Source organism: Coregonus lavaretus (assembly GCF_964263955.1).
Source record: "Coregonus lavaretus genome assembly, chromosome: 23".
Classification (NCBI taxonomy): Eukaryota; Metazoa; Chordata; class Actinopteri; order Salmoniformes; family Salmonidae; genus Coregonus; species Coregonus lavaretus.
Window position 1 is genome coordinate 7,198,573 of NC_140010.1, and position 10,179 is coordinate 7,208,751.

The following is a 10,179-nucleotide window of genomic DNA, read 5'->3' on the forward strand; positions in this document are numbered from 1 at the left end:
CACTAAGCCCACACCAGATGGGATGGCGTATCACTGCAGAATGCTGTGGTAGCCATGCTGGTTAAGTTTGCCTTGAATTCTAAATAAATCACAGACAGTGTCACCAGCAAAGCACCCCCACACCATAACACCTCCTCCTCCATGCTTTACGGTGGGAAATACACATGCAGAGATCATCCGTTCACCCACACCGCGTCTCCCAAAGCCACAGCGGTTGGAACCAAAAATCTCCAATTTGGACTCCAGACCAAAGGACAAATTTAAAGGACAAATTTCCACCAGTCTAATGTCCATTGATCATTTTTCTTGGCCCAACCAAGTCTCTTCTTCTTATTGGTGTCCTTTAGTACTGGTTTCTTTGCAGCAATTCGACCATGAAGGCCTGATTCACACAGTCTCCGAGTCCGTACGGGAGTTGCAGCGATGGGACAAGACTGTAACTACCAATTTGATATGACGAAATTGGGGAGAAAAAGGGGCAAATAAATAAAATAAATAAAAATACCTATGACGGTGCCACATTGAAAGTCACTGAGCTCTTCAGTAAGGTAATTCTACTGTCAATGATTTTCTATGGAGATTGCATGGCTGTGTGCTCGATTTTATACGTCCCGGGGAAGGACTGCCCGTTCCATGATCTCGCCATCACGGTTGACAACTCCGTTGTGTCCTCCTCCCAGAGTGCGAAGAGCCTTGGCGTGACCTTGGACAACACCCTGTCGTTCTCCGCTAACATCAAGGCGGTGACCCGATCCTGTAGGTTCATGCTCTACAACATTCGGAGAGTACGACCCTACCTTACACAGGAAGCGGCACAGGTCCTAATCCAGGCACTTGTCATCTCCCGTCTGGATTACTGCAACTCGCTGTTGGCTGGGCTCCCTGCCTGTGCCATTAAACCCCTACAACTCATCCAGAATGCCGCAGCCCGTCTGGTGTTCAACATTCCCAAGTTCTCTCACGTCACCCCGCTCCTCCGCACACTCCACTGGCTTCCAGTTGAAGCTCGCATCTGCTACAAGACCATGGTGCTTGCCTACGGAGCTGTGAGGGGAATGGCACCTCCATACCTTCAGGCTCTGATCAGTCCCTACACCCAAACGAGGGCATTGCGTTCATCCACCTCTGGCCTGCTGGCCCCCCTACCTCTGCGGAAGCATAGTTCCCGCTCAGCCCAGTCGAAACTGTTCGCTGCTCTGGCACCCCAATGGTGGAACAAGCTCCCTCACGACGCCAGGACAGCGGAGTCACTCACCACCTTCCGGAGACACTTGAAACCCCACCTCTTTAAGGAATACTTGGGATAGGATAAAGTAATCCTTCTATCCCCCCTTACCCCACCCACAAAAAAAAAAAAAAAAAAAAAAAATTCACTATAAGGCTATAAGGTGAATGCACCAATTTCTAAGTCGCTCTGGATAAGAGCGTCTGCTAAATGACGTAAATGTAAATGTAACGGTTGTGGCTGAAACAGCCAAATCCACTAATTTTGAAGGGTGTCCACATACTTTTGTACAGGGGCGCAAATTTCACTGGGGAATTTACGCCCCAAACACCCCCCCTCCCCCCAGTTTTTGTCCCACCCAGTTTTATAATTGTAATGTGATACAAAACGAGACACGGTGTGCTTTAGGACCATGCAGACACCTCTGAGCGTTCAGGTAGGCTGTTTGGAGTGTTTATCTGACTGGATAAAAATATGTCCCCCCCACTTCTAAAACCAAAGTTGCGCCCCTGCTTTTGTCTATACAGTATAGTGTATATATATGTATATAAACACACACAAACTCTCTCTCACACTCAAGTACATTACAGTATCTGCCAAATCCCATCAAGGCCTTTTAAATCGATCATGAAGAAAAATAAAATTAATCTATCTAAGCCTATAAGGACACAGACAGTTTGTGGGCCCTCTAACATCACGTACACTAACCACAGGCTTAGATAGACTTCCAACACAGAGTCATTCTGTCTTTGTTGTTCCAGCACAGGAACATTTGATGCAGTGTAATTGAACAGACGGTCGACTAAAGTTCCATCAATGGGTTTGGAACCGTTCCAGTACCACAGAGCCTTTCTGCAAACATCCACAGCATATTAACTCTCAGTTAGCTACATTACTCAGATTATCACAATAGTCTTTTGTTGGATGACAACAATGTTTTTAGTGATATATGGATCAGAAACCTGTAACCTACAGATGTAGGATCTTAATTCTGTTTTTATATTTTTTATTACCCACTGAGATCTAACTAAAACGTGGGTTATGCATTATCTTGGGTGGGGTTCAAGTTGTGCTTTTATCTTTTGAAATGTGCCTGTGATTTCCAGCAGTACCTCATATTGTCCCAGACTGACAGGTTAGTAAATAAGACGGCTCACCCAGCAGTAGCAGAGACAGGAGAGCCTGCAGACCAGCTGCACACACAGCCACTGCCATCACGGACCTGCAGAGACAAAGAAAGAGAGAGAGAGAGAGAGAGACATAGAGACATAAAGAGAGAGAGAGAGAGAGAGAGAGAGAGAGAGAGAGGGGGGGGGGGGAGAGGGAGAGAGAGACAGCGAGAGAGGGAGAGAGAGAGACAGCGAGAGAGAGAGAGAGAGAGAGAGAGAGAGAGAGAGAGAGAGAGAGAGAGAGAGAGAGAGAGAGAGAGAGAGGAGAGAGACAGACAGAGAGAGACAGACAGACAGAGAGAGAGAGTAGAGAGAGAGAGCGAGACATACAGAGTGAGACAGCGAGAGAGAGAGACAGAGAGAGAGCGAGAGAGAGAGAGAGTGAGAGAGAGAGAGAGAGAGAGAGAGAGAGAGAGAGAGAGAGAGAGAGAGAGAGAGAGAGAGAGAGAGATATCATTAAGATTCAAAGGGAATGGTTATAGTAGTATCTGTCTGTCAATCTCTCACTCTCTCTCTCTTCCACTTCTCCCCAGGTAGAAACATTCTGTCTGTCAATCTCTCACTCTCTCTCTCTTCCACTTCTCCCCAGGTAGAAACATTCTGTCTGTCAATCTCTCACTCTCTCTCTCTTCCACCTCTCCCCAGGTAGAAACATTCTGTCTGTCAATCTCTCACTCTCTCTCTCTTCCACCTCTCCCCAGGTAGAAACATTCTGTCTGTCAATCTCTCACTCTCTCTCTCTTCCACCTCTCCCCAGGTAGAAACATTCTGTCGGTCAATGCATGTGCACGTTCATATGTGTATGTGAGTGTGCGTGTCTATGTGCACATACACTGTGTGTCTGTGTGAGTGTGTGTCTTTGTGAGCGCAAGTGCGCGAGTGCGCGTGTGTACGTGTCTATGAGCATGTGCACTGTGGGTGTGTTGTGTTCTGTGTGATATTTATGTCTCCTTTGCTGTATTTGTACCAACAGCTGCAGAGAGATCGAACTCTTCTCTATTCTCTATTGTTTGACTCTATTATGCAGGAGGAGGGGGTCTTTGTAATGCTCCCTATTGAGCTGCTAGATCGCTTTCACTGTGAGCAGACATGGTGACCTTTCACCTTTCCGCCATGTTGGAAATCCTGACCCACATGAGGAATGAGCCTCTGGTAGAAAGAGAGTCTGGTGGGCAGAGAGCCTGGTGGGGAGAGAGCCTGGTGGGGAGAGAGCCTGGTGGGCAGAGAGCCTGGTGGGGAGAGAGCCTGGTGGGCAGAGAGCCTGGTGGGGAGAGAGCCTGGTGGGCAGAGAGCCTGGTGGGGAGAGAGCCTGGTGGGGAGAGAGCCTGGTGGGGAGAGAGCCTGGTGGGCAGAGAGCCTGGTGGGCAGAGAGCCTGGTGGGCAGAGAGCCTGGTGGGGAGAGAGCCTGGTGGGCAGAGAGCCTGGTGGGGAGAGAGCCTGGTGGGCAGAGAGCCTGGTGGGGAGAGAGCCTGGTGGGCAGAGAACCTGGTGGGGAGAGAGCCTGGTGGGCAGAGAACCTGGTGGGCAGAGAGCCTGGTGGGCAGAGAGCCTGGTGGGCAGAGAGCCTGGTGGGGAGAGAGCCTGGTGGGGAGAGAGCCTGGTGGGGAGAGAGCCTGGTGGGGAGAGAGCCTGGTGGGGAGAGAGCCTGGTGGGGAGAGAGCCTGGTGGGGAGACCAAACTCCCTCAGCTCAGAGTCTATACAGAAGACATCACAGAAGCATCTCAGGGGGATGGAGTATTCAAGAAATGTAATGTGGGTTTGGTATCTTTGTGGTATAGGATGAGTTTGTCAATGCAAAGCGTATTTATGTGCAAATTGACAATAACGTATTATTCCATCTGTATCCCATTCCTGACATACAGTATATCACCTACTGTACAATACAATCAGCCCTGAATTCAGAGGGTTTAGAGTACATGTTCATCGGATGAATACATGGTGGTCTGTGGACCCCTAGGCAGGAGGTGACTGGTATTGGTGAGACCCCACTGTGCTGAACACTTAAATTAGACTAACACAGAATTTCCCTAGTGGTGGGTTCAGGACCCACTTGTGCACCATTGCTGATTCAGTTTGGGTCCCGGTTAGACACATTGGTTATGCTCACAGGGTGAGCCACACTAAAATTCTAAAACGGTTTGGGTGGGTCATGATGATGGCACAAAAAAGGATTGACCACATCTGCTCTAAGCAGACAGGGTTACAGAGCTGCAGTAGAGGGTGTGGGACTGGCCACGGCCCAACAGCCACTGTAGTCTCAGCTAGCATACTGAGTAGGAGAGTAAGGGGCTGCCTATGGGCATCACCATGGAAACCATACAACTCTCCCTCCTATAGACGGCCCATTCAAGCCTTTGATTCAAGGGATTTACAACAGTACACTGTGGACCTGAATGCACCATCTGTATACTAACCAGCCTCTCCTATTGTTGCAGAGGAGCCATCGGATGTAGTTAACGCCTTCCTCTCCTTTCAGACCTCCTTTCTTTATTTCACACGCAGAGTTGTCTGAGGCGGAGAAAAGCGCTCAAGGAGGCTCTACAATGTGTCTGTGAATGGGGGTGTCCATTCCGTCCATTCTGATTGTATGGGCTGAATAGGAGACATTCTAAGAGGCCTGACACAGCATACGGTGGGACTGACTGAGATCCAACCAGACAACCACCCCTGTGACAGACAGGACTGGGAGAAGAGAGATACAGTCTTGCTCTGTGCTGAGCTGAGCTGTCTATTGGTGCAGAACAGCAAATGCACTGAACCCAATGACTTCGCTATCATGATGACTTCAGCAGGAAAGGAAGGGCCCCCCAACCTAGCGCTTTTGCCCCAAGGCCCCCACCCTGCTGGACTGAAAGCATTCTACCAAGTCTTTCAGTGGGCTTTTCTGCTATTGTCAACCCTGAAGGTTTGCTTTGGAGGCATTTGTGCACTGCCAACCCTAAATAGAAAACTGCAGGGAAAAACTGCTATGCTCCATCAGAGAAATGAAAAGCCGGTGGAATACACAGAATCGAACCAATCACCTTTCCACCCCATGGTGGTGGTAGGAGGGGGGATACCTCTAAATCACTCCCCACGATCGCATACATCTAGTGGGCATGAGCTCTCCCCCCTGCCTGCTCTCATTACCACAGATATAAGCAGGCCTGTGTGTGTGTGTGTGCGTTCCCTTTAGTTAATCAACCCAATGGCTTTAAAGTCCCTTTAGTTAATCAACCCAATGGCTGTTAAGTCCCTTTAGTTAATCAACTCAATGGCTGTTAAGTCTCTTTAGTTAATCAACTCAATGGCTGTTAAGTCCCTTTAGTAAATCAACCCAATGGCTGTTGAGTCCCTTCCGTCAATCAACTCAATGGCTGTTAAGTCCCTTTAGTTAATCAACCCAACGGCTGTTAAGTCTCTTTGGTTAATCAACCCAATGCCTGTTAAGTCTCTTTAGTTAATCAACACAATGGCTGTTAAGTCCCTTTAGTTAATCAACACAATGGCTGTTAAGTCCCTTTAGTTAATCAACCAAATGGCTGTTGAGTCCCTTCCGTCAATCAACTCAATGGCTGTTAAGTCCCTTTAGTTAATCAACCCAACGGCTGTTAAGTCTCTTTGGTTAATCAACCCAATGCCTGTTAAGTCTCTTTAGTTAATCAACCCAACAGCTGTTAAGTCTATTTAGTTAATCAACTCAATGGCTGTTAAGTCCCTTTAGTTAATCAAACCAACGGATGTTAAGTATGTTTAGTTAATCAATCCAATGCCTGTTCAGTCCCTTTAGTTAATTAACCCAATGGCTGTTAAGTCACTTTAGTTAATCAACATAATGGCTGTTAAGTCTCTTTAGTTAATCAACTCAATGGCTGTTAAGTCCCTATAGTTAATCAACTCAATGGCTGTTAAGTCCCTTTAGTTAATCAACCCAACGGCTGTTAAGTCCCTTTAGTTAATCACCTCAATGGTTGTTAAATCCCTTTAGTTAATCAACTCAATGGCTGTTAAGTCCCTTTAGTTAATCAACCCAATGCCTGTTAAGTCTCTTTAGTTAATCAACCCAATGGCTGTTAAATCTCTTTAGTTAATCAAGCCAATGGCTGTTAAGTCTCTTTAGATAATCAACCCAATGGCTGTTAAGTCCCTTTAGTTATTCAACTCATGTCACGCCCTGACTCAGAGGACGCTTATATGTTGAGTCAGGGTGTGTATATTCATTGTTGTGATGTTCTATGTTGTATTTTCTATGTTTAGATCTAGGATGTCTAGATCTATGTTGGCCGGTGTGGTTCCCAATCAGAGACAGCTGTCGCTTGTTGTCTCTGATTGGGGACCATACTTAGGCAGCCTATTGGCACTAGTGGGTTGTGGGATCTTGTTCCGTGTGAGGTATGTTGTTTGTCTACCTTGGACTTCACGTTTCGTTTCATTTGTTGTTTTGTCGTGGTGTTTATTCAGTATAAATAAACATGTATGCATATCACGCTGCGCCTTGGTCCGTCCCGTCTATAAACGAACGTGACAGAAGATCCCACCAAACGAGGACCAAGCAGCGTGCCCAGGAAGAGCGAATAGTCATGTCACAGGTGGGTAAATTGTGGTCATGGGAAGAGATATTCGCGGGGAAAGGGCCATGGGCGAAGGTAGATGCCCAGGCAGGAGAGGAGCAATGGCAACACGAAAGCCGGCCGAGGAGGAGGCCCGAGAAGCAGCCCCAATAAAATTTCTGGGGGGGCTAAAGGGGTGGTCGGGGAGCGATAGAGAAGAGCCCCGACCACTGCACCCAGTTGGGTTTCAGATTGGGTCCCTACGACCTTGGGAAGAGGAGTGGGAACAGTATTACACTGAGGAGTCGGAGGATGACGACGACGACGAGTGTCAGTTCCCTAACTCGTGGGGGCTCCCGGAGGAGTCCTCATGGGAAGAGGAGTGCCGACGACGGAGACCCGTGAGGCAACCCCAAGAAAAAAAAATTGGGGGGCACACGGTGTGGACGACGAGGCAGCAGGAGGCAGCGACAGGGCGGATCTGCAGGTTAGGAGAGGAGGCCACCATGTTACGGGGGCTATTGGTTCAGAGGGAGCAGGAGTTAATCGGTCAGAGGGAGGAGCTACAGGAGGCTAAAAGGGAGAAGGAAGGTGTAGAGGCACGGCGAGAGGAGCTGGTTAGGCAGCAGAAGGAGCGGGGGTTAATAAAGGAACCCAGTCCCGCTCCTCGCACCAAGCAAGTGGTGCATGTCGCCAGTCAAGTCCGGCACGTACCTGCTCCCCGCACTAAGCCAGTGGTGCGTGTTCCCAGTCCGGCCCAGCCCGTGCCTGCTCCTCGCACCAGACCAGTGGTGCGGGTGTCCAGTCCGGCACGGCCCATGCCTGTTCCACCGGTGCCTGGTCCGGCACCGGTCAGCTGCTCCACTCCGGAGCCAGAGCAGTCCGCTCCACCGGGGTACAGTCCAGATCCGGTCAGCGGATCCACTCCGGAGCCAGAGCAGTCCGCTCCACCGGTGCCTGATCCAGCTCCGGTCTGCGGCTCCACTCCGGAGTCAGAGCAGTTCGCTCCACCGTCGTCGGGTCCAGCTCCAGTCAGCGGTTCCAGTCCAGACCCAGACGTCAGCCCCTCTCCAGGTTCGGGGTCTCCCACACCAGGTTCCAGACAGGGCTTGGGACTTCGTGGGAGGAAGGAGAGGGGAAGCAGCGCGCCGAGGTCCAGACCAGACCAGGGGCGCAACAGGGAGGCGGAAAATAGGTGGTGGTCACGCCCGGAGCCCGATCCGCCTCCGAGGCAGAATGCCCACCTGGACCCTACCCTGTTATGTTTAGGTTGCGCGGTCGGAGTCCGCACCTTTGGGGGGGGGGGGGGGGGTACTGTCACGCCCTGACTCAGAGGACGCTTATATGTTGAGTCAAGGAGTGTATATTCATTGTTGTGATGTTCTATGTTGTATTTTCTATGTTTAGATCTAGGATGTCTAGATCTATGTTGGCCGGTGTGGTTCCCAATCAGAGACAGCTGTCGCTCGTTGTCTCTGATTGGGGACCATACTTAGGCAGCCTATTGGCACTAGTGGGTTGTGGGATCTTGTTCCGTGTGAGGTATGTTGTTTGTCTACCTTGGACTTCACGTTTCGTTTCATTTGTTGTTTTGTCGTGGTGTTTATTCAGTATAAATAAACATGTATGCATATCACGCTGCGCCTTGGTCCGTCCCGTCTATAAACGAACGTGACAACTCAATGGCTGTTAAGTCCCTTTAGTTAATCAACTCATTGGCTGTTAAGTCTCTTTAGATAATCAACCCAATGGCTGTTAAGTCCCTTTAGTTAATCAACTCATTGGCTGTTAAGTCCCTTTAGTTAATCAACCCAATGGCTGTTAAGTCCCTTTAGTTAATCAACTCAATGGCTGTTAAGTCCCTTTAGTTAATAAACCCAATGGCTGTTAAGTCCCTTTAGTTAATCAAGCCAATGCCTGTTAAGTCTCTTCAGATAATCAACCCAATGGCTGTTAAGTCCCTTTAGTTAATCAACTCAATGGCTGTTAAGTCCCTTTAGTTAATCAACCCAATGGCTGTTAAGTCCCTTTAGTTAATCAACCAAATGGCTGTTGAGTCCCTTTCGTCAATCAACTCAATGGCTGTTAAGTCCCTTTAGTTAATCAACCCAACGGCTGTTAAGTCTCTTTGGTTAATACACCCAATGCCTGGTAAGTCTCTTTAGATAATCAACCCAATGGCTGTTAAGTCTCTTTGGTTAATCAACCCAATGCCTGTTAAGTCCCTTTAGTTAATCAACCCAATGGCTGTTAAGTCCCTTTAGTTAATCATCCAAATGGCTGTTAAGTCTCTTTGGTTAATCAACCCAATGCCTGTTAAGTCTCTTTAGTTAATCAACCCAATGGCTGTTAAGTCTATTTAGTTTATAAACCCAACTGCTGTTAAGTCCCTTTAGTTAATCATCCCAATGGCTGTTAAGTCCCTTTAGTTAATCAACCCAACGGCTGTTAAGTCTCTTTAGTTAATCAACCCAATGGCTGTTAAGTCCCTTTAGTTAATCAACCCAATGTCTGTTAAGTCTCTTTAGATAATCAACCCAATGGCTGTTAAGTCTCTTTAGTTAATCAACCCAACAGATGTTAAGTCCCTTTAGTTAATCAACCCAATGGCTGTTAAGTCCCTTTAGTTAATCAACCCAATGTCTGTTAAGTCTCTTTAGATAATCAATCCAATGGCTGTTCAGTCTCTTTAGTTAATCAACCCAATGGCTGTTAAGTCTCTTTAGTTAATCAACCCAACAGATGTTAAGTCCCTTTAGATAATCAACCCAATGGCTGTTAAGTCCCTTTAGTTAATCAACCCAATGTCTGTTAAGTCTCTTTAGATAATCAATCCAATGGCTGTTAAGTCTCTTTGGTTAATCAACCCAATGCCTGATAAGTCTCTTTAGTTAATCAACCCAATGGCTGTTAAGTCTCTTTAGTTAATCAACCCAACAGCTTTTAAGTCCCTTTAGTTAATCAACTCAATGGTTGTTAAGTCACTTTAGTTAAACAACTCAATGGCTGTTAAGTCCCTTTAGTTAATCAACCCAATGCCTGATAAGTCTCTTTAGTTAATCAACCCAATGGCTGTTAAGTCTCTTTAGTTAATCAACCCAACAGCTTTTAAGTCCCTTTAGTTAATCAACTCAATGGTTGTTAAGTCACTTTAGTTAAACAACTCAATGGCTGTTAAGTCCCTTTAGTTAATCAACCCAATGGCTGTTAAGTCCCTTTAGTTAATCAACCCAATGGCTGTTAAGTCCCTTTTGT

The 10,179-nt window shown here is 47.6% G+C and overlaps 1 protein-coding gene across 1 annotated transcript in view; it reads right to left on the reverse strand.

Moving 5' to 3' along the window:
- LOC311150660 (neurocan core protein-like) overlaps positions 1-2,440 on the reverse strand; it is a gene marked incomplete at both ends in the record, with an annotated part of 81,228 nt that extends 78,788 nt beyond the window's left edge. Inside the window, one exon of the mRNA XM_084188158.1 lies at positions 2,383-2,440. Within this exon, the coding sequence (XP_084044284.1) occupies positions 2,383-2,440 (58 nt within the window). The remainder of the gene's footprint in view (positions 1-2,382) is intronic.
- Between the last annotated feature and the right edge of the window lie 7,739 nt (positions 2,441-10,179).